General features: G+C 47.4%; 9 protein-coding genes across 9 annotated transcripts; 3 read left to right on the top strand and 6 right to left on the bottom strand.

The window, feature by feature from the left end:
• Positions 1-210: 210 nt before the first annotated feature.
• On the bottom strand, positions 211-1,344 carry E1B28_007499 (uncharacterized protein; the record flags this gene model as incomplete). The annotated part of the gene is made up of 6 exons (XM_043152245.1): positions 211-260; positions 361-391; positions 457-564; positions 631-749; positions 812-899; positions 1,066-1,344. The coding sequence occupies 6 exons, from the start codon at positions 1,342-1,344 to the stop codon at positions 211-213; spliced, it is 675 nt and encodes a 224-aa protein (XP_043010331.1).
• Positions 1,345-1,476: 132 nt separating this feature from the next.
• Positions 1,477-3,042, bottom strand: E1B28_007500 (uncharacterized protein). The gene is made up of 7 exons (XM_043152246.1): positions 2,967-3,042; positions 2,906-2,917; positions 2,733-2,801; positions 2,526-2,678; positions 2,027-2,084; positions 1,716-1,948; positions 1,477-1,653 (listed from the first exon to the last, which is right to left on the bottom strand). Exons 1-7 carry the CDS (start codon positions 3,018-3,020, stop codon positions 1,561-1,563), a joined length of 672 nt encoding a protein of 223 aa, XP_043010332.1. The 5' UTR covers positions 3,021-3,042; the 3' UTR covers positions 1,477-1,560.
• Positions 3,043-3,890: 848 nt separating this feature from the next.
• Positions 3,891-7,097, bottom strand: E1B28_007501 (uncharacterized protein). Its single transcript, XM_043152247.1, has 9 exons — positions 6,879-7,097; positions 6,480-6,819; positions 6,268-6,420; positions 5,651-6,204; positions 5,259-5,592; positions 5,086-5,209; positions 4,385-5,031; positions 4,133-4,327; positions 3,891-4,075 (listed from the first exon to the last, which is right to left on the bottom strand). Exons 1-9 carry the CDS (start codon positions 7,040-7,042, stop codon positions 3,953-3,955), a joined length of 2,634 nt encoding a protein of 877 aa, XP_043010333.1. The 5' UTR covers positions 7,043-7,097; the 3' UTR covers positions 3,891-3,952.
• A 65-nt stretch (positions 7,098-7,162) lies between these two features.
• On the top strand, positions 7,163-9,589 carry NOP58 (Nucleolar protein 58). The gene is made up of 8 exons (XM_043152248.1): positions 7,163-7,444; positions 7,499-7,668; positions 7,723-7,882; positions 7,946-8,054; positions 8,104-8,634; positions 8,699-8,740; positions 8,799-9,287; positions 9,346-9,589. Exons 1-8 carry the CDS (start codon positions 7,323-7,325, stop codon positions 9,457-9,459), a joined length of 1,737 nt encoding a protein of 578 aa, XP_043010334.1. The 5' UTR covers positions 7,163-7,322; the 3' UTR covers positions 9,460-9,589.
• A 306-nt stretch (positions 9,590-9,895) lies between these two features.
• Positions 9,896-11,267, bottom strand: RFC4 (replication factor C subunit 4; the record flags this gene model as incomplete). The annotated part of the gene is made up of 8 exons (XM_043152249.1): positions 9,896-9,925; positions 9,979-10,065; positions 10,119-10,152; positions 10,200-10,492; positions 10,550-10,745; positions 10,801-10,902; positions 10,950-11,056; positions 11,112-11,267. 8 exons carry the CDS (start codon positions 11,265-11,267, stop codon positions 9,896-9,898), a joined length of 1,005 nt encoding a protein of 334 aa, XP_043010335.1.
• Positions 11,268-11,322: 55 nt separating this feature from the next.
• Positions 11,323-12,828, top strand: E1B28_007504 (uncharacterized protein; the record flags this gene model as incomplete). Its single annotated transcript, XM_043152250.1, has 2 exons — positions 11,323-12,401; positions 12,456-12,828. 2 exons carry the CDS (start codon positions 11,323-11,325, stop codon positions 12,826-12,828), a joined length of 1,452 nt encoding a protein of 483 aa, XP_043010336.1.
• A 106-nt stretch (positions 12,829-12,934) lies between these two features.
• E1B28_007505 (uncharacterized protein) lies at positions 12,935-14,789 on the bottom strand (the record flags this gene model as incomplete). Its single annotated transcript, XM_043152251.1, has 9 exons — positions 12,935-13,504; positions 13,557-13,658; positions 13,719-13,790; positions 13,852-14,201; positions 14,283-14,325; positions 14,385-14,460; positions 14,516-14,560; positions 14,622-14,686; positions 14,739-14,789. The coding sequence occupies 9 exons, from the start codon at positions 14,787-14,789 to the stop codon at positions 12,935-12,937; spliced, it is 1,374 nt and encodes a 457-aa protein (XP_043010337.1).
• A 156-nt stretch (positions 14,790-14,945) lies between these two features.
• E1B28_007506 (uncharacterized protein) lies at positions 14,946-16,129 on the bottom strand (the record flags this gene model as incomplete). The annotated part of the gene is made up of 4 exons (XM_043152252.1): positions 14,946-15,478; positions 15,530-15,602; positions 15,650-15,790; positions 15,878-16,129. The coding sequence occupies 4 exons, from the start codon at positions 16,127-16,129 to the stop codon at positions 14,946-14,948; spliced, it is 999 nt and encodes a 332-aa protein (XP_043010338.1).
• A 2,563-nt stretch (positions 16,130-18,692) lies between these two features.
• E1B28_007507 (uncharacterized protein) lies at positions 18,693-19,129 on the top strand (the record flags this gene model as incomplete). Its single annotated transcript, XM_043152253.1, has 2 exons — positions 18,693-18,742; positions 18,811-19,129. The coding sequence occupies 2 exons, from the start codon at positions 18,693-18,695 to the stop codon at positions 19,127-19,129; spliced, it is 369 nt and encodes a 122-aa protein (XP_043010339.1).
• Between the last annotated feature and the right edge of the window lie 1,235 nt (positions 19,130-20,364).

Consider the following 20,364-nt stretch of genomic DNA (forward strand, 5'->3'; position numbering starts at 1 on the left):
AATATCGGACATTATCAACAGAATAAATCAATAGAGACTGAGTAAAATTTAATAGAGTCAAGTCACTCGCTCCTCGAATGAATATCACGCATGTGCCTTCAGCGCGTCCTGACGCGACCAGTCCTAATCCATGGTTTAGACAGATTCTATGCAGTGCCAGGATTGGAATGGAATGGTCCGTATTGAAACCACGACCTGCTGCGAATTACCTCAAACCCTGAACCGTAAGTATGCCATGAGCAGCGCCGAACAACCCGTTACTGTGATGGAATGATGAGTGAGAAAAGCCCACATCGAATCCCTGTAACCTCCGTTTCCTCGACACACGCGAGGAATAGGGGGCCGTAAAAGAATACTCACCCAACCCGACCAAATACTGCAATGTAGTCGCCTGTTGTTCGGAATGAATACATCAGTCGTACACAATCAGTTGGGCGAAAACAGATGCAAACTCACTTTGCTAGCTTGCATATGGGTCCTCAAACTCGCAATTTCTTGCTCAATTTTATACTCCACTTCTTTAACTTTCAGTTCTTGTTTCCCCTGTTCTTCTCGTGTACGTCCCTGGGTAGTACCATACATCCTAATTCTGTTATTAAACGCTTCAACACCAAAAGGATCGTAACTCGCCTTCTCCAAATTCAAATCCAGTCTTACTCCAGCTTGCGTCCGGGTAATCTCTTCCCTAAGTCTTTGTTTAAGTTTCTCGATGTCGTTCAATAGGCGATCATTTTCTGCTTTGATGAGAGCTAGAAGGCAAGGAGTTCGTTATTCAGACCCCCGTATCCAAACGACGTGCAATATAACCAACCCAGGTCATTCTTCTCCGTTAAAATCAGCTCTGACTTGAGCTGTGAAAAATCGACTTGTTGAGTGTAGTGGTGCTTCTCTTGCTCGGCCTTTGGTAAGAAGAATCAGAATCAGAACAAAATTCTTTCATATTTGAATAGGCAATAACGGGAGTAAAATTACGAATAGATAGACCACTGGTAAGCCCGAGCTAAGAAGTACTGAGGCGACTGGCGAATTCATCTCTATTGCATAAAGGGAAGCAGTACTACTCACTTTCGTGACCATATTACTCGTCATATTTCGGATACTTTCATCAATCACCTCCGCCATAGCACTCATAATGCCCTCTGCTTGTTGTCTATTCAACCCTTCTCGTTGCAGTCGTTGTACGAACTGATGGGTATCAAAGTGAAATTCTGAACATGCTCGAGTCGTTGAGAGATGGCAAGCAGAAATCGGGGCAAAGTACTTGGTCGTTGGAGATGTTATTGTGCGGGCTGCGGACCTCGAAAGCGAAAACAACTTTGAGACGGATGCCGGTGAGGATAGCATGATGAGGGAACGTTTGGATCGAGCGGGAACAAGTATTGTGGGAGAGGTACTGATGCAGATGAATTGCTGAGCGGGTTTGTGCGTCTCTGTTTCGATTCAGGCAGTAGTCCTGTCAACTACACAGCCACCCATCGGCACAACTTCAGTCGCGTACATATTATTGATGTCTATTCTGGTTCGGATACACGAATCATACTATTCTTCAGTTCGCCCACTCTACCACTCTGCTGGCGGCCCCAAAGCTACCATGCCGAATTGAATACTGGAGCTCTGTGCGACATACGTTTCCTTGATCATGTTCGCTACATCCTTAACAACGCGGCACGCAATGAGTTCATCACAACGAATAACCAGAAGTTACGCGCTCGAACCTTGAGAAATTCCGCATTTACAAGGCCACGATCTACGGGACCTTTCCTCCTACCATCTAGCTCCCATATTCTCGTTCCAGCTTCACCAGAACTGGCGACGAAACACGTAAAATGTAAATCTGTATCCAGATTTGTGGGAACCGCACTCTGTCCAGTTCCCGCAGCTACAGCATGGATGTTAGCAAAAAGGGGCGTGGTTTCAAGGAGTTGAGCACGATCGGCGGGTGATTTGTCTAGAAAGGGGATGAATCGATTGATTCAGTAGGTAAAAAGTTTAATTAATGAAAACATGAGAAATAGGAAGGACGCACCTCTGCAGACTTGTACGAATTGATCAAGAGGGCTTCCAGGTTTTAGGGAAACTTTGCTCTGTAAAAATTTATATCAGGGCTCTGGCAGTGTTTGAGATAAAACAAAACAAAAAATGACGACTATCACGGTGCGAGCCAAATATGCAGGACATTGTAATCCCTACAGTTACTCGTATGTGATACTATTTGAAAGGGAGGATAAAGTCGAACCCTTACTGACATTGATCAGAGCATGCAGAAGACCGATCGTGCCGCAAGCGTTTGGGATCTGCGAATAAGATACAGAGAAAAGGAGTCACATCAAAGTCCTTGAGAAAACAAGAAAACAGGTGCGTCGCTTGAACGGACTATTCCGGACCATCCATTCCTAAGTATCAACAATGCTCTGATCACCGCAACCGTGCGTGACACAGACCAAAGCAAGGAGTAGGTACTTGAAGAACATACCATCGTCGTACAGAAAAGTGTAAAGTTTACTTTTTAGGTAAAGATAACTCACAGTCTGTTTGATCCATACAATATCTTTCCGATGTCCTCCAACGGTACTCTCGTGGATCTTCTCATCCTCCTCCTTTCGTTTCATCTCCAATGGTTCTGAAATGGGAAAAAGCAACAGTACAGCTTTCACAGGTTTGGGTACCATTGCTAGGAGCTGTTACATTCGTTTGTCAGCCTTCGATGAAAGGCGTAGCGAGTAGGCACCCACCTCCTCATCGAACCCGTAGACATCGTTGAATTGGAATGCCTTGGGTTCGAGGCCAGCGTTATTGGCCCACTAGAACGTTAGAAGACAGGAAATGCCGCGAGGTAGAAAGGTATAAATGTTCGTGGGTGAGAAATGGACTCAGGACCTAATTGGCAATGAGACGTGTCGCGTACAGAATTAAGTACCTGCGTCGATCGATTCATCGGGAGTAGATGCGGTCAATAAACAGCGTACCTCTGGGTTACATTCAAGGGGTATCCAACGACCGGAAGAAGTTGAGTCCGACATGGTGATGTTCAGAGGTGAAAGAGTCTCAGTGCGGCTCCGCTCGGCTTCAAGGCATGAGCCGGACCGGATGGCTGCACGGCTCGACCGCGAATCTTGAGGGCAGGTGGAAACAAGGACAACGTTACTGCTTTCTATGATTCGTACGTTGCAACCTATTTTACTTCGCATTTAACCTTCTGTTTATATATCCCAACATCAAGTTGAATTCGTGGCGAGTCGTTGCAAAGAAGATGTTCAGCTCGATTCTGGCAATTCACCTGGCAACACTAATTATTAGGCCCAGAAGTCTTTGTAGGATGCCGCAAACTCTGGTCGAATCGGACCTACTGGACTCTTCAAGCTTCAAACAAGGCCTCGAGGCATGTCTCCATAATTTGAAGAAATGAGGGTATAATTCCTGTAGCGAGAGCTTGCACCGAATATTACTTCCACTTCCACTTCCACTTCCACTCCTCCAGTTTCCTCTCCAATTGCCGAAAAACCTGTCGAGCGGAAATCCTCATCTCTCCTACCATACTCCGTTCCGCCGCCTTCTCAGTGATATGATATCCAAGAAAGACGTTACATCCGGGCAAGGCAAACCAACATCAGAAGCCCTATACCACTCATTTCCAAGCCCTTTCGCAGCTGGAAACGAGTACAGACAACGCGTATCGGTCGCAAAGTACAATCGTTTAAGCTTAAGACTTAGGATTGGATTCAGTTTTAGATTCAAGTGGATCGCCTGATCGTGTCAAGTCTGATTGAGAGCGTAGGTGAGAGTCGATGAGGGTCCCGACGGGTGTGGACGGTCTGGAAAGTTTAAAGGGGTGACGCAATGACCGGATTGTGGGCCTATTCAAAGCGGTGATGGTCGCCGAGCGCTTCAACTTGGTTACAAGAGATTCTATTGAGCAACGACTAAATTATGCAAGTATGCAGACAAAATACAACTACAGCGCTATCTCAACATCCAGCCTAGCCAGATAGGAGTACACATCGGGAGACATGCGGTATTTGAGAATACCAGCAAAGATCATGAGGGACCTCGATTTTTTTCTCAGGTTCGCCAATGTCTGGAAGCCGAATGAGTACCAAGTAGTGATTCCACCAAAAACAGGAATGTGACGTACAACTTGTCTCGTAGCGTCAGCAATCATCGAATTCTTTACTTTCTGATGAACGCCAGCGAGAACATCCATAATCAGCGTTAGATACGTCGGTAGGTTTCTCTGCAGAGTATCATGTAAATCCTTAAATTCTTCAGCACGACGCGTGATTCTCGCAACATCACCCTCAAGGGGCACGAGATCCATGGATTCGAGGATCTGGAAAAGAAAACCAATCAGTACGTTATCCAGCACACGAGTAAGAAATCGACCAACTTCGAGTGCAACTTCGAGTCGTCCCTCCGCCTTCCGCTCCATGGCTTCCCGAACTCTCAACAATCTTCCAACAGCCTCTCTTTCTTTATTCCTACCACCCGCCAATCCACGATTCGTTCTCTCATAACTCCTTAAAATTTCAACAGCAGTCCTCTCAATCTCTCTCGCCCTCTCATCAGGGCTCGCTTGAGCGATTGTATTCCCAAGTGCCTGCGCGAGACAAGAGATAACCGTGTGGTAATCTCCAGCGAGATTATACAACTTGATAGCCTCGGAGATACGATCGTTGGCTTCAGCAGCTTGCGCAGACGCAACCAGGATGTGGGTAGAGTAAGCAGAAGAATCGGGGAGATTGAGTAGAGGTGAATATTGCTCGATTGTACCAGTGAATCGTGTCCCATCCGGACGGAATCCACCGACCAATTCCTCCCATGCGGGTCCACCATTACCGAGGACAATAATTCGTCGTACAAGTTCCCATGCATTTTCGACTTGTTCTTTTCCGACGTCACCTTGATCCGACGAAAGGCACGCACAGTAGACGTATTGCAGTGCTTCTTTTGCGTCCATCTTGACGAATTGGCGAATGTACCGCCAGATGAGATTCGAGAGATTGAGTGCCGGTGGATTGATGGGTGAAATGGTTACTGTCAATTCCAAAGTAATCAGTGAAAGACCGAGATAAAATGCATGCGACATACACGGTGAAAGATCCGACGTCTCTGCTCGCGACGGGACACGCAATAATCCTTGATAAGCTAATGCTATAGCCAAGTGTACTGCTTCCACCTCTGTTTCTTGGTGCTCCCAAAGCGCTGCGACTGCCTAAAGGAATATTAAAGGGTCATTTTCCCACAATATAGAATGAGCTTACCCTCTCAAACTCTCCGCACATTAGCAATACCGCAGCCCAGACTCCTCTCCTCTCTCCTTGTCCAGGCTGACCGTCAAAGTGCCGTTCTCCATAACCAAGAAGAACTTGCGCCAAATTTTTCAGCCCTGCTCCTTCTTCCTCTTCGTCGACCATCGCAAGCTGGAACCATAGCCAGTCTTCCGTTGTCGTCGTCACGTACGGAACGCTACGCCTCTGTGGTTCCAGCTTTCCAACAAGTTTGTACAGGGCAAGTTTGAACGGATCAACGGTATTGGAGTGGAGCATATGAGCATTATATATCGACTGGAGATGGTCTCTATGATTTCGTGGTAACCTGAATAGCACGAAGACTTTAGTCACGACAGCAAACGCCGATAATAAATGAACTATACCTTCTCTCAGGACTCTCTACCCACATCCTAAAACATTCCACGAAACCACTTTCTTTCTTCTCCAGAGCTTCCCTCCATATCCCACCTTCTCGCTCATACAACTCTTCAACAGCTTCAGCCGCATGTCCTGTCCTGACCAGAAAGAAAAGTCTCGCCCATACCGGTTGCCCTCTAATCAATTCTATCCTTTCATCCCATTCGCCTCCTCGGTAATACCGAACGGCCAAGAAAGCTCGTATCTTGTTACCTACTGTGGGATCCCCGCCCAACTGTGCCTGCGCGCTATGTGTATGAACCGTCCGATCAATAACCGTAAAATACTGTTCTTCGAGAGCTTCACGCGCCCCAGTGGTAATTTGCTTTCGAAGGGCAACAGCTTCGCGCGAGTTTTGGGGCGACAAGAGGTATGCCTTGGAAAACTTTCGGGAAGAGAACGAAGGTGTATTGATGAGTGAGATGGAGGAGGAAGCGTGCGTTGGTGGAGGTAAACTTGGTGGCTCTTGTGTAATTTTTGAGAGAATGTGGAAAGTTTGTGCCATTTGATTTGTGTGAGGCTATACACAATCAACGGTAGGTCAACACAGGTAAAATGGTCATAGAAGATCGGGAAGACCCACGTCAGAGGATAGAGAGAGCGACACGTCCAAGAGATTGTGGATGATGGGGTAAGTCGTTCCACGTAGTCGAGCAGCATTCAGTTCGGTGACAACACGATCATAGGCCATCATTTTGCTTTGCATTTGAAGACTGAGGGTCGATTGAGGAGCGGCCTGCTCAAATGAAGCGACTTTGAACGAAAGATCATGCACATCATGGCAGATGAGCGCACCAGCAATGAGCTCTTGCCATGTAAGCTTTTCTTCAGCTCTGCGACAGCCCGATTGTCAGGCTTTACCCTTGCACCCAACTCCTCAAACACGCGTTTTTTCTTTGCCTCCCAATCCCTGCTCATGCGGTCCTCGAGCATCTGATAGAACGCGTCTTGGGTTTCTTTTCTTCCCTCTTCAATAGTAGAAATAAGATTTTGTTCGTGCGCATGACGTAGATACCCAGCAACGTCGGTGTCTTGGATGGGCTGCAAGGGCATGAATGTAGACGCGGCATTGAGTTGAGCAATGGAATTTGAAAGAGCGGATGCATCCACTCGTGCTTGGGCAAGCAGATAATGACTGCGCCAGAATTTCAGACCAAAATCCTTCAAAAGCAAGGTGGAGATAAGATAACATACGCCTTGTCAGTATCGTTAGAGGTTGCGGGATGCCTCGACACAAGTCTTCGCGACTGCGCTTCAATCTGGTCCAGAGAGAGATTAACGGAAGGGAGATCTGGCTTGGATAAGTGTGAAGTGAGGCCTTTGGAGGCTGTGAGCAACGAAGAGAGATCTGAGGCCATCGTTAGGAACAAGAACAACCACCACCGTGATCAAAGCCAGAGATGAAGCTTTGAAGTTGCGTCCAAAATGGTAGAAGGTTCTCACGGTGTTTTACCGTGGGATTCAAAGCGATTTTTTTTCAGTCCACGATCCTCGTTCAAACGTATACCAGCTCGGCCTACTTCGACTTTTCCTCTTCTTTCCCCCTTCAGCTCCCTTACTCCGTGAGCTTCTCCGTCACAGAAGTCACTCCCTCTCCCTTCCTCGACACACAAAAACAAAAAAAACGCGTCTGCCAAAATGCTCGTCCTTTACGAGACCGCTATGGGCTATTGTCTATTTAAAATGTCGGATTCAGCCGCAAATATGGAAGAATCACAGTTGCGGAATCAGTTTGGTACTCCAGAATTAGCAAATAAACTGTAATCTATCTATCATCCTTGAAGAGCTACAAAGAATAACCAATCCCAATGCAGGTTGAAGTTAAAAGCTCTTCATCGGTTCACATCTACCGCTACCGCAGTCGAAGACATGACAGCTCTTCAAGAGGGGAAACTAGGACCTGGTTTGAAACAGTTCCTTTCGGATGAAGTCGTTGGAAAGGGCAAGGGGAAAGAGTCTTTACTGGTCGTGGATAAACACTTGGGTACGCTTGCTCTATTTGTTTCCCTCGAGAACGATTCTTACTCACGCATTATAGGGAAATCGATATCCAAGAAGCTTAGCATCACGGTCAAAGCTGACCGCGATTACGAAGAATTATGGAGAGGTATCCGGTGTCAATTGGCTGCTCTATTGGATGGACTTGATCCAAAAGATTTGGCTACCATGAGCTTGGGTCTCGGCCACTCGTTATCAAGGTAACTTGGTCGATTCCCATTTGTGGAATCCTCTTCTAACATTGACCTTTTTTCTTCGCTCAGATTCAAAATCAAATTCTCACCGGACAAAGTTGATACAATGGTCGTGCAAGCAATAGCCCTGCTGGATGATCTGGACAAGGAAATCAATATCTACGCCATGAGAGTCAAGGTCTGTACCTTTTCATCTTTCACATCATTTACCAATTCTTGCCTGCTAGGAATGGTACGGCTGGCACTTCCCCGAAATGGCCAAAATAATCGTCGACAACATTGCATATGCGAAAGTCATCAAAGCAATGGGTGGGTTATACCCCTCCTCTCAGTTTCTTCTCTCTTCCCTCACATACCGATTAGGCTTCCGCACAAACGCATCCTCTACCGACCTCGCCTCTGTCCTCCCCGAAGACCTCGAAGCCGTCCTCAAAGCAGCCGCTGAAATATCCATGGGTACAGAGATTTCCGATTCTGATATGGCCCACATAAATTCTCTCTGCAATCAAGTCATCTCAATATCAGCGTACCGAACACAACTTTCAGAGTACCTTCGGAACCGTATGATCGCTATTGCCCCCAATCTCACCGCACTGGTTGGTGAACTTGTTGGTGCACGGCTTATCAGTCATGCGGGTAGCTTGATGAACCTGGCCAAACAACCAGCAAGTACAGTTCAGATTCTGGGAGCGGAGAAAGCGTTATTTAGAGCGTTAAAAACCAAACACGACACACCAAAATATGGGCTGATCTACCATGTGAGTGGATGCGACCTTTGGTTCTCCCTAGAGGCGTCTCATGAAAGGGGGAATAAACCTATAGGCTTCTCTCATTGGACAAGCACCTCCCAAACTAAAAGGAAAAGTAAGCACAGTAGCATCCGTATCTCCGGCAACCCGTATCACTAAGCTCCCGTGTCTAGATGGCAAGAATGGTTGCCACCAAAGCCGCTCTCTCAATACGTGTTGACGCTCTCGCCGACGCCGACGTAAAATCAGAGGCAGACGCGCCATCAATAGGTCTCGCACACCGGGCTAAACTTGAATCGCGACTACGCGCACTTGAATATTCTGAAGATGCGGCAGGTGTTAGAAGATTCGCTAACGTGGATAAGAAGCAACAGCAGAAGTTTGAGATGAAGGGAGAGACGAAGACGTATAACACTCAGGCTGACTTTGTTACAACGCAAAGGGAGACGCCGATGGAAACTGCCGTGAAGGTTGTAAAAGAGGTCAAGGATGAGAAGAAGAGGGCAAAGGAAGAAAAGAAGGCGAAGAAGAAGAAGGCTGAAAAGGAGGCATCTCAGGACGCGATGGATGTTGATGGAGAAGATAGTAAGGAGAAGGAGAGGAAGAGGAAGAGGAGGGAAAGTGAAGCCAATGGAGAGCCCGAAGGGGAAGAGAAATCAAAGGTTTGTCATGGGTTGGTTTAGTATTGGGCCGTCTTGTTTTTGACAATGCTTCACCTAGGAGACGGAAGAGGAACGGAAAGCACGGAAGGCTGCAAAAAAGGCCGCCAAGGCTGCTGCTGCTGCCAACGGCGAAGAACAACCAAAGAAGAAAAAGAAGAAATCGGAAGCATAGCGGGGAGGAGTTGTTTTCATCTACATGTGTATCTTACTTGTCATATCCTTGCATCTGTTAATTTTTTTTGTCATTCACATGGGTTCTACATATAACCAAGGAACGGTGCTCTACCGTCGCTGAACGACAGCCCGATTTTCTAGATCTGATGGAACTTGGAACTCATTGGGCTGTTTTTGCCAAAGTGTTTTTGCTTCCAACAAGTCATCACCGACCATCTTGGTCTGATCTGAATTCTCAGATGGGCAAAACTTCCGTTCCAAAGCTAAAAAATGGCAAGCAAAATTTCCTTAGGAACGCGCTGGCAATGAACATGTCATCGAGCCAGATGCGTCCCACAGCGCGCCAGATCGAGGGTAATAAGTCGCAGCAGGTTACGTGTTACGATTGACTTGTGAAAGAATGGAGAACAGACGTGCACGATAATACATAGCTCTCAAACTTTGAAAAGCTCGGGTTTGAGGCTCTATGAGAGTCGTAAGTCGCGCTTGCGCATAGACTATGAGAAGGGTCACCAACCATTTTACACAAACGAGCAACAAGACCAGCAAGTTGAAGCAGCGTGCTAACGCCTTCCAAAATGCGCATGTGGGTGAACCCAACCTCCTATAGAAACACAGCTGAGTCAATGATCTACATCACTAGTTGTTGGTTCCCACCTTTATGAACTCCAGCTTTGTATACTCCGGAAGCCTAGGAGAAATGAAAATGGATATGCCATAAAAACCCATCATGCTCACTCATCAAAAGCCTTGACTACTCTGAATATCGTCACCACTATATCCACGGCACTATATCCCTGTTCCCAAAGCTCGTTGAGCTTATTCATGCCCTTATCGACATCGCCTTTCATACAATACCTGACGAGCTCTTGTACGATGATTGGATGTGGCTGATCGCATACTTTGAAGACGTTGTCGCCAGATACGAAACCGAAACCAGAGTGCGTGGACTGTAGATTGTTAATGGCTTGACGCATATCACCTTCCGATGTAAAGATGAGCGCTGTTAATCCGTCGTCATTGTAAGAAACCTTTTGAAGCGCGTTGAGCAAGAGAAAGTGATTTGTTCGCCAACCTATAACGCTCACTTTCTCCAGCTCGCAGATCTCCAACAACCGCTTTAAGATCTCTGCATCCCTCAGTTTTGCGTATCTTAGAATGGCACAGCGACTTTGTATAGGCTCGATAATTTTGTTGCTCATGTTACATGCTAAGCAAAAGCGGGTAGTGTTGGAAAAAATCTCCATGGTACGTCGCAATGCTTGCTGAGCACCTGCTGTCATACTAGGGAGCAAGTATGAGATATATTCGGATGAGGAATGAGAGTGAGTGGAAACACCTGTCTGCTTCATCGAGGATGACAATCTTATGTCGACCAGGAGGTAAAGTGACTTTCTTCTGCGCAAATGATTTTATTTTGTTGCGAACAACGTCAATTCCTCTGTCAAGTATAAGCTCGAAAGCGACATATGTTGTTCAATCACACACCGTTCATCTGAAGCGTTCAACTCTAAAACCCCTTCTTTATACGCATCTCCCAACAGTTGATGTGCAAGACAGTGTATACTAGTAGTTTTGCCTATACCGGGCATGCCCTACCGCGTTGGTGATGAGTTGACTTCAAAGGATGAGCAACCGTCCAAGGAATACCGAAATTATGATGTGGGGACAGTTTCCGTCTCTTGCAATGACTTTTAGACGGTCAATGGTTTCTGAATTACCAACTACATCGTCGAGAACGTGGGGTCGATACTTTTCGACCCAGGGAAGCTCATAAGATGTTTCGTTCGGACGTGAGGAGGACATGAGGGGTAAGTAAGACGCGTTGTCACACGCGTGACGACACGCGACTCAGTTTGTTATGCGACTGCTTGGGCGATGCCAGTATCTGAAGCTACATTCACTGTCTCCGACGACGTCTTTGTCGTCGACAAGGTCTGCCAGCACGCTTGGTTCGACGTCTCTTCCTCAACCACGCCTGAATTACCGTGCTCTTTGCGAAAATCCCACTTCCAAATCTCTCAACGCCCTCAACCGCAAAGCACCTCTTCCCCCTGACGCCATCCAATCCGTCGTCCGTCTCTATACCGAATTCAAATCTCTCTCGACCACGCTCAATGTCAAACGTAATGAACGATCCATTGTGGGTGAAAATATCAAGAAAAGTGCACCAGAAGAGGCGGACGCACCAAAGCGGACCGCTAGACGGTTAAAGGAGGAGATATCCCAGCTGGAATCCACAGCGTCTCAAATGCAAGAAGAATTATTAAGTCTAGCTCTAGCCATACCAAACGACACCCATCCCGAATCTCCCCTCGGCCCTGAATCCTCCGCCGTAACTCTGGCCGTTCGTGGTCCCTCTCCAATCCCTGCAGACCCCAACCGTGACCACGTTAAACTATCCACCAAATTGGGCCTCATTGACCTCGAGAGCGGTGCCACTATCACAGGTTCCTCCTGGTATTATCTCACCAACGAAGCTGCCCTCCTCGAGTTCGCTTTGACCAACTATGCTCTCTCAGTAGCCATCAATCACGGTTTCACTCCAGTAACCACTCCTGACGTCGTTCGCTCCGATATCGCCAAAAGATGCGGCTTCCAGCCCAGAGATCGGTCATCTCAAGCCTTTCATCTGCAGTCTCAATCACCTTCGTCCCCCGAACTTATCCTTTCCGGAACTTCCGAAATCCCACTAGCAGGCATGTTTGCCAATCGTTTATATCCCATGCAGGATCTTCCAATTCGAGTTGTGGGTGTTGGGCGTGCCTTCCGTGCCGAGGCAGGTGCAAGGGGAGCAGATACACGTGGGATATATCGTGTACACCAGTTCACAAAGGTCGAGCTATTCGCAGTTACCGATAGAGATTCCAGCGAACGTATGATGGAGGATATGAGAGGTGTTCAACAGGCTATCTTGGATGGACTAAATATACCTTACAGGTGAGTGATTACTCTTCACTCACTCAACCAATCCTGAATCGTTCTTTGTCACAGAATCATGGACATGCCCACTGAAGAGCTTGGCGCCAGTGCATACCGTAAATATGATATGGATGCCTGGATGCCTGGACGTGGCAGCTGGGGCGAAGTAACATCGCTTTCTAACTGTACCGATTACCAATCCAGACGTTTACTCATCCGTTATCAACCGCCGGTGAATTCATCATCCTCGTCCCCAACCCTCTTCGCCCATACTCTCAACGGCACCGCAGCTGCAATTCCGCGACTTATTGTCGCATTATTAGAAAGCGGCATGCAATTTGATGACAAGGGAGATCCTGTCAGACTTCGACTTCCTGCTGTGCTTCGACCGTTCTGGTTGAACCCAGTCCTCAGCTCTCGTAGTCTCGTCGAATGGGATTCATAATACATAATCCATATCATTCCTACAGGTATGCGGTAGTACACCTCTACGTTAATCTGACTTAGCGTCTGCTTTGTTTAATATTTGCACCAACCCAGATACTCCCTACTCACAAATGCTTTGAAGGCCCTACTACTACTTGATCGGCAAACGGGTCTGCGAATGGGTTTTCCTCTTCGACACGTCTCCGTATCCCAATTTTAGCATCATCTGAATCGTCGGACACTGTTATATACTCCTGTTTGTTCTCGTACCTGGACCATGCACGATTGTTATGCATATCCTCATCTGACGACTCGTAGTCGCTAAAGTCTGACAAGGATCCACCACCCGGAACACCTTGCTCGTCATCACGGTCTCCCATATTCATTGGTCGAAGGGGTGGCGGAAGCTTGCTAGATGAAGCACCGAAATCTAAATCCTGCAAATCCGGATGCGCCTCGAACGGTGGGGTATGAGTCTGCTTGGCCTTCTCTACCTCCGCCCGTTGTCGATCTTGCAACCTAGTGAGCTCTCCTGTCGATCCTCCCAAACGCGTGCCTGCTAACCCCGAGGTAATATCTTTGGTGTCCGCCTTGTCCTGAAGTGCAGCTTGAGCTTGATCGTACATTTCCAACGCAGTTATAATGCGGTCGTTGGTTTCGATAAGGACACCGATCACTTCTTCGTTCTCGACGAGCTGAGGGTGTATTAGCTTCATGATAGTACGATGAATATTGGTTGCAACAGACCTGGACGTAGCGAACGATAGCCTTCCTCGCCTGTTTAGCAATTTCCAGACAGTCCTGAACTCGTTCATTTGTTAATAAACTTTCTTTCTCCGGATTGACAAGCTGTAAGTTAGATATATGTGAAACGGATCATATGGCTCAACATCTGTAGAAAATGCGTACTATGATCGCGTTAACAAGGTTACTTGACGCCTGCGATGCCTCTGCGATGCTTGCAAGCACCTTCGGTTTCTCCTATAACAGACCAAGTCATTGCGTCGCCTGAAACCCACCGGAATCGAGCGCCCGAGCTTACCTGCTCAAAATTGAAAGGCTGCCTCCTCGTCTTCGCCTTCTTTCGCTTTCGCTCATCCTCTTCACTCCGCAGCCTCTCCCGCTCCTTCTCCCTTGCCTCCTCCTTCTTCTTTTTCGGATCTCCCGTTTCTGCTTTGCTGGGAGGAACATAAAGAGCATTCTCCAACTCCCTTCGACTATCCTTGATGATCAAATATAGATCGGCCACATGCCGCATCGAAGGCTCAGATTTAAACTGTTCCTGCCACGACAGCAACACAAGCTTCAGCTTTTTCTGTACTCTTTTGTCAGCGTTGCGATCTGCGGCAATGGCTCGAAAAGCATCGATGAGTTGGTTGTCGGCGAAGGTGTCTACCAAGGTCAACGGGGGGGTTGTAGCCATTTGAATAGAAAAGTTAGAAATTGGAAGAGTCAAGGGAAAATTACACCCACGATGGAACCTGTCATCGCAATTCTCAACGAGGGCTTTCAATAGCTGTACGAACGATTTGCGATCAGTCCATGTTCAAAACCGGAAGAGCCACGAGAACACACCACAAGAGACCGATACTGTTGGTGTGGATTCCCATGTTTGAGTTTCTTTCGTAGTGCTCTTGAAGCTTCTGCTGGACTTTTTGGGGTAGAGGTAGGTGGGCGGCATGAGAAGGGGAGGCGGGAGTACTAACCCAGTAGTTCCTTGAAGATTGATAGATTCGACGAGTTCTGGTATCCTAACGCAAAAAACAACGTTCAGTATTCACAAATATTCATTGAAGAAATAGATAAACACACCCATCATACGCCTCCTCTTCGATGGAGCTCACAGTGAGGATATCAACCCAATCGGTTATAGATGACTGTGATGTGTCAATCAATCATTACGATAGGATCGATGTGTTGAATACGGACGTGGGGCTTTTCAGGGTTAAAAACTTGTCGGGCGAAATTGAGAGCAGACATGCCAATCTAATGGCAGTAGGAACGTTGCAAGGGGAATCGCATTACGTCATCTCACAAAAGAACACCATTACGAGATCGATAAAATGTACAGAAGTACAGAGGTACTTATCAGGTCGTATGTATGAATATAACTTTCGTAACAGATCTCCTCACAGGTTACTCAGATCCCGACTCTTCCTCTTCATCATTTCTGTAGTCCCGTGCCGGCTGCATTGGAGGTGGGGGCGGGGGGGCAGAAATACCAGGAGCAGCCTGGGGGCTCTCAAGAAATAGTCTGATAAGGACACTTTCCAATGCAGCGACACTCGCAACGGGATACACAAACGTTCGAGCGTGTTGGCGAACAGAGTTAAATAATGTTTCCATGTTCTGCCAACGGTCCTGACCAAGAAGAGTCACTTCTGAGTGTGGAGGAGGAGGTTGATATGGGTACGAATGATGATAGAATGATGGCGGAGGTGGTGGCACTTGAGGATAAGGTGCAGCCTGAGGAGGTGGTGCAGCTAACGGGTTCACCATTGCAGGGAATGAGGTGGCGGTGGAAGGCTGAGGACTCGCAGTGGGACCATCTTCGCTTGTGGCTCTCCTGCGAATAGTCCGACTTTTGTTCTGTTCAGCTGCAGCTTTCCGACCTCGCCTCGTAAATGGTAAATTTGCTAAACCAGTTTCATGCGAGTGTTGGGATATATCTAACGAATGTCATTGACCTGGATAGATGTTAGCTCGTAGGGAACACTCACAACAAGCTCGTACTTCCTCCGTATCAAGATATGTTTTGAAACTGATAGAGGCTGAGCAGCCTTGTCCCTCAATCTACAAAATAAGCATTGGGCCTAAACGAACTAGTTAGTGCTACCCACCTTTCTACTAGGAACCTTCCGAACGCGTTCTGGGTGTTTTTTCACATACTTCTTCCTCCCGCTCCTCGAATGCCTGGCACATACTAGCTTCGTGTGTTCTTTGAACCGAGGGGGTACTGCTTTACTTCCATGTGTGTCACCCTAACAAGACATGGATCTTCATCAGATTTCGACAAAAAGAAAGCGAAAAAGAAGGAAAAATCATTTGGCGGGAAGTGCAAATCATACCTTCACAAACTCGACTATGTGGGCCTCCTCCTCTTTTCTACGCCAATCATGGAATGCATCGAGGTTCGGGAAGACTAGTGTATAGCCATCGTCAGAATCTCCCGAACCATAAGGGGCTCTTTTAGAAACGGGCTCGAAGTTTATCGGTCGTAGTATTGAAGAACTTGACGGTTGTCCTTGTTGAAGTTGTAAAAGATGAGGTGGCAGGGGTTGTTGTGCAATTTCACCCAATCTGAATGACTGAAAGCTCATATCAAGCCGGTGCCGTAGTGTTTGGGTGGTCGAGGAATGTCCTTTCCGAGTAAAAATCGGGTGGAAAAGTCCACGTTTGAGTAAGATTTCCTGTCACTTTGGATTTGTCACATTTCTGACACCCCAAGTCACATTCCAGTTACGTAATCGTCATCTGGAACGACTCGCTGGAAGCGCTTTCAAGTCTTTGTATTGTTGTCCCGTAGAGTCAAGAGCCGATAAAACTATCATGAAGCGAAATGATAATATGTAGACATTCGTGCGTTCATTCCCTCAGGCAACTCAAAGTTTCCGGTAATTCGATGCGACTGATGTTTATGGTCAGATCGAAAACACGTTCCCCACTGAGGAAAGCTTCAGTAGTAAAGGTCCGATCGGTCTGAATTTGCAGGGTTCTCCAGTGGTTGAAGAATCAGGGCTGCTTTCAACCCTCGCATCCTTGTTCCAACTCAAGCTTGTGGTCGGATGTTTGCATCATTTCGGTGAGTTTTCGACTCCAGCGTTTTGCATTACTCTTCTGCAATGACTATTCTTCTTCAACTCGCAAACGAAAAACGTATGACTTGATGTCGAAGGGCCGGGAAGATGACTGTCCCTACTATTAATCTGATTTTTATCAATATAGAATATGTCCGCATGGCGTCCGTCATGCAGACAGCTGCTGACTCGCTTCAAGAGACTCAGACTCAGAACCACTTTGTGGAACATGCCAGAAATAGCCCCTCAACAGCAGCAAATGCACAGTTGAGCTGGACCACGGCTCATACTACGTAGTCCGTGTACTATGAAGTCCCGACAACGGATAAAGCGAATAATGTGATGCCGTGTGAGTCTTCTGGATCCGACTTGGGACAATCAAGTCACTACTTCTCCCGCGAAACTTGGAAAATGCTACCATCTTCCATCAGTCCTTTTGACGCCTCGACTTACGCCCGACTCCGTCTTCGATCTGTTCGATGTCCCCACCTGGTATTCTTGTATCCGATCACGCCCACGCGCCCTGGGAATCTTTTTCCTGGGAGACTCCTTACTTCTACTGGTATTCTGTTCTCTCAGTACCTATTGCGTGGTATTAAAACCGCTCGACGTGGATCTCCAGTTCCTTCCGTTTTCTCAACGATACCGAGGGTCAGAGCAGTTGTTCCCTACACAAGTCTGCAGCTCAGAGCTGGGACATATCCTATCATCGTCAAAGTTATCTATCGCCCCTGGCAAGCGACGATCGCTTCAAGTATTCCTCGCTACGATGTCAGGTTCATTATCTCTGCATCGGCACCCGCCGATTTTCAAGTGCACGTCTCTGACCTAAGTGACTTACTTACCTTATGGTTTCCAAAAAACAGTCCTGGTCTAACTATCACTCAAGTCATTGTCTCAAGCCTGCGGTAGCAGGAAGTGAGAATTGCATATGTAATTCCCGAGGTCCCCGAAACGTGCCTCCGTCGAATGTTCAGTAAATTAAAATTACCGACATTAACGGACAGCAAGGTGAAGACCAGTCAACTAATTTCCTTGGTGTTCACCTTTGTGAAAAAAAGGGCGGAGGGTATAGTTGACCTGCAACCGGTATCCTCATCCGCCACGAATCTGAGCTGTGATGTCGTATACGGTTTTTTTTTTTGCGCAGCGGCTCATGATTCATGCATCATTCCGGGGAAAACGTCAACAGCACATAATCAATCACCACAACTGATTGAACGAAGCTGTTGTTTGAAATTACTTTTGAGGGTTTGAAGCCGGTGGCGCAGGAGAAGCTGTAGTTGAAAAAAAATGAATCGATATCTAGAAAATGATTAATGATAGATGATAGGTGTTCTTGCGGGAGAAATGATGAATCATGTATGGACTGCGACCGTGGAGCCGAGTAACAAAACTTGGAAGACCACTCGGAGCAGCCTGCTCGAGGAAGCTCCTGGACCAGTACTCAGGTCGCCAGGAGGTGGCAACGTCTCATCCCCACTAATCTCTTGATTCCCTGCACTCTCAAGACCATTGACAAAACGGGAGTCGGTTCTTGGTCGGCACTTGCACATGAGATTTGGGGTCGTGGAGCCTCGAAATTGAAGGCGATTTGAGGCGCGTCGAAGTTGAATGAATAACGTGTGACCAAACCTGACGCGATTTCCTTCAAGCTTGACCAACCCAACGGCAGTTTCGTTTTCCTTCGCAATTCAAAGAGGATAGTGTCAGACATGGCACACGACTCCCAGAGCTTCTGTGATGGATGATTGTAACAATTCGAACCGGCGTACTCTTGGGCACTTGAAGGCACACGACTAGCCGGGTTATGGCATATATCGAATCAGCACTCATCGAAGTCAAGCTCAAGTATCCATCACGTATTTCTGAAGATTCTGACAGTGCCAGGTAGTGTTGCCATAGTCAGTGATGCTACACCGAGACTACAAGTTGTATTGGCTGGTATCCGAGGCTGCCCACCACCGACTGCCTTCACACAGCCCATCAGAAAAACTCTTCTTTTCGCTCTCTCCCTTTCCCGCATTTCGGTGGTCCCTCACCTCGGACCGCGAGTCAATAACCTCTACTCGTCCTCCATGGATTCATGTGTACGATATACGGCCATCTACGATCTACGATATTGCTTCAATCTTGGTGAGCACACAGGTTCAGTCCTTCGTCAAAGTCGGCAGACTTCTGAGACCAACATATGATAATGTCAGTAACAATATATTCCTCCTTGTAATGTCTTCCGCAAACCACATCCCTACACGGTGGGAGAAAGGCTTCGCGATCGTCACCGTCTTCCATGCTGCATCCTCGTGTACCCCATGGATACAAGGAAGCACGGCATCTGTGGGGCCCCCAACCCGACCTACCTGTAAAGTGAGTGTAAATGCCCTTTCGTCCACAGTGCTCGAAGTACCGCTCGGCAACCAGCGCAAAGACATCCTTCCCTTTCGACAAACAGAAAAAACTCCCATCAAGCCTTCTCCCGCGAAAAAAAATATGGTAATCACCGTCTGGTCTCGTGCTGAATGAACTTTTCGACAGGTAGCACGTTTCAAAATCAAGGGCATTTCTTTCCATCAACCTCGGGTTACCTGGTGAATTGAGCGACTCGCGAGTCAGGACCTGTCGTACTTAGCAGAAACTCATTTTGGCTTGATGTGTGCTCCGAGTCCGAGGAGGATATGCATTGAAAATCCCTCACAAAGAGACCCAGGCAAACCCTTTCCGAGAATTATTGAGTTTGGTGTCTCGCTCAACCCAGACTGAGACCTGAGACTGGAAAACACAGAGTAAAAAGTCTGTTTTCTTCGGCTGGATTGTTCGATCTTCGATGTTTGATGTCACAGTCGATGTTCGGTTCTCTATCCTTTTCATTTCCTTGTTCACGATCAGGCACTTGGTGGGATTTGAGGTAAGTAAACTCTTGTATTTGTCTGCTTTTCTACTCACGACTAATCCTTCATTCTCAGTCTTGACAGGTACCCTTTCTTGAGGACAAAATCTCAGGCCGTCGAAGAGTGCTTCATTCTTTTTCCCTCTCTCGTTCTTCTTCAACTCTGATCGAACTCATCCCCGTTTACTCAGGCTCGTCAGTTTTCCAAATTCAATGGACGAACTCCGCGTTCTCCGACTCGACTCGCGCTGCTCAACAAGTCCCCAGTAGCATGGCGTACCCGACAGCGAGTCCGTCATGAACACGAGCTGTCCTTCCCGACCTTCTCCGCCGAACATATCAAGACGTTAATTCTGATGACTACAGCCGCTCGATCACGTTTCGAAACAGACAAATGTGATGCTATCAGTTTTAGGGTGTTGTCCCTGCTGGGATGGCACAGCGAGAAAGACCGCTGGTGTCGCCACTTGTCTTCCTTAAATTTTCAACCGCTCCGAATTGCCGAATTACGAGTTAGTGACCCCCCTTTCCCTCATTTCCATACCCAAACGCTGCTGAGACGTTGGCCTAATTATCGCTTCGTTATTACAGTTCAAGTTCACACCTCTTTTTATCGCGGACCGTGTACTTGCCTCTCACTCCACCAATTGATCCTTTCAACAAGAAGTCTCGATCCCTTTTCAACTACTCACCAAATCCATGGTTCTGGGCCCAGACCAACCAAAGTGCCTCAAAGGATTGTCAAACTAAGGGACCTCTAGGAGCTTCACGCCCCGGCCTTTCCCGAGTTACGCGGCTTGGGCCAACAACATATCTGGGTCCGAGAACTTCTAGAATGCAAAATGGTACTCCCGTCAACGTACAAAGACGC

Source organism: Marasmius oreades, chromosome 4 (genome assembly GCF_018924745.1).
Source record: "Marasmius oreades isolate 03SP1 chromosome 4, whole genome shotgun sequence".
Taxonomy (NCBI): Eukaryota; Fungi; Basidiomycota; class Agaricomycetes; order Agaricales; family Marasmiaceae; genus Marasmius; species Marasmius oreades.

Excerpts from the sequence above, each read along its gene's own strand:
- E1B28_007500 (XM_043152246.1), bottom strand. The coding sequence starts at position 3,020 with ATGTCGGACTCAACTTCTTCCGGTCGTTGGATACCCCTTGAATGTAAC. Across the intron at positions 2,085-2,525 it reads TTGTATGGATCAAACAGACT|AGCAAAGTTTCCCTAAAACC; the intron begins GTGAGTTATCTT and ends AAATTTTTACAG. Across the intron at positions 1,654-1,715 it reads TAAATGCGGAATTTCTCAAG|GATGTAGCGAACATGATCAA; the intron begins GTTCGAGCGCGT and ends CGCGTTGTTAAG.
- E1B28_007501 (XM_043152247.1), bottom strand. The coding sequence starts at position 7,042 with ATGGCCTCAGATCTCTCTTCGTTGCTCACAGCCTCCAAAGGCCTCACT. Across the intron at positions 5,593-5,650 it reads GTAGAGAGTCCTGAGAGAAG|GTTACCACGAAATCATAGAG; the intron begins GTATAGTTCATT and ends CGTGCTATTCAG. Across the intron at positions 5,032-5,085 it reads GACGTCGGATCTTTCACCGT|TAACCATTTCACCCATCAAT; the intron begins GTATGTCGCATG and ends TGGAATTGACAG.
- NOP58 (XM_043152248.1), top strand. The coding sequence starts at position 7,323 with ATGCTCGTCCTTTACGAGACCGCTATGGGCTATTGTCTATTTAAAATG. Across the intron at positions 8,741-8,798 it reads CTCCCAAACTAAAAGGAAAA|ATGGCAAGAATGGTTGCCAC; the intron begins GTAAGCACAGTA and ends TCCCGTGTCTAG. Across the intron at positions 9,288-9,345 it reads AAGGGGAAGAGAAATCAAAG|GAGACGGAAGAGGAACGGAA; the intron begins GTTTGTCATGGG and ends TGCTTCACCTAG.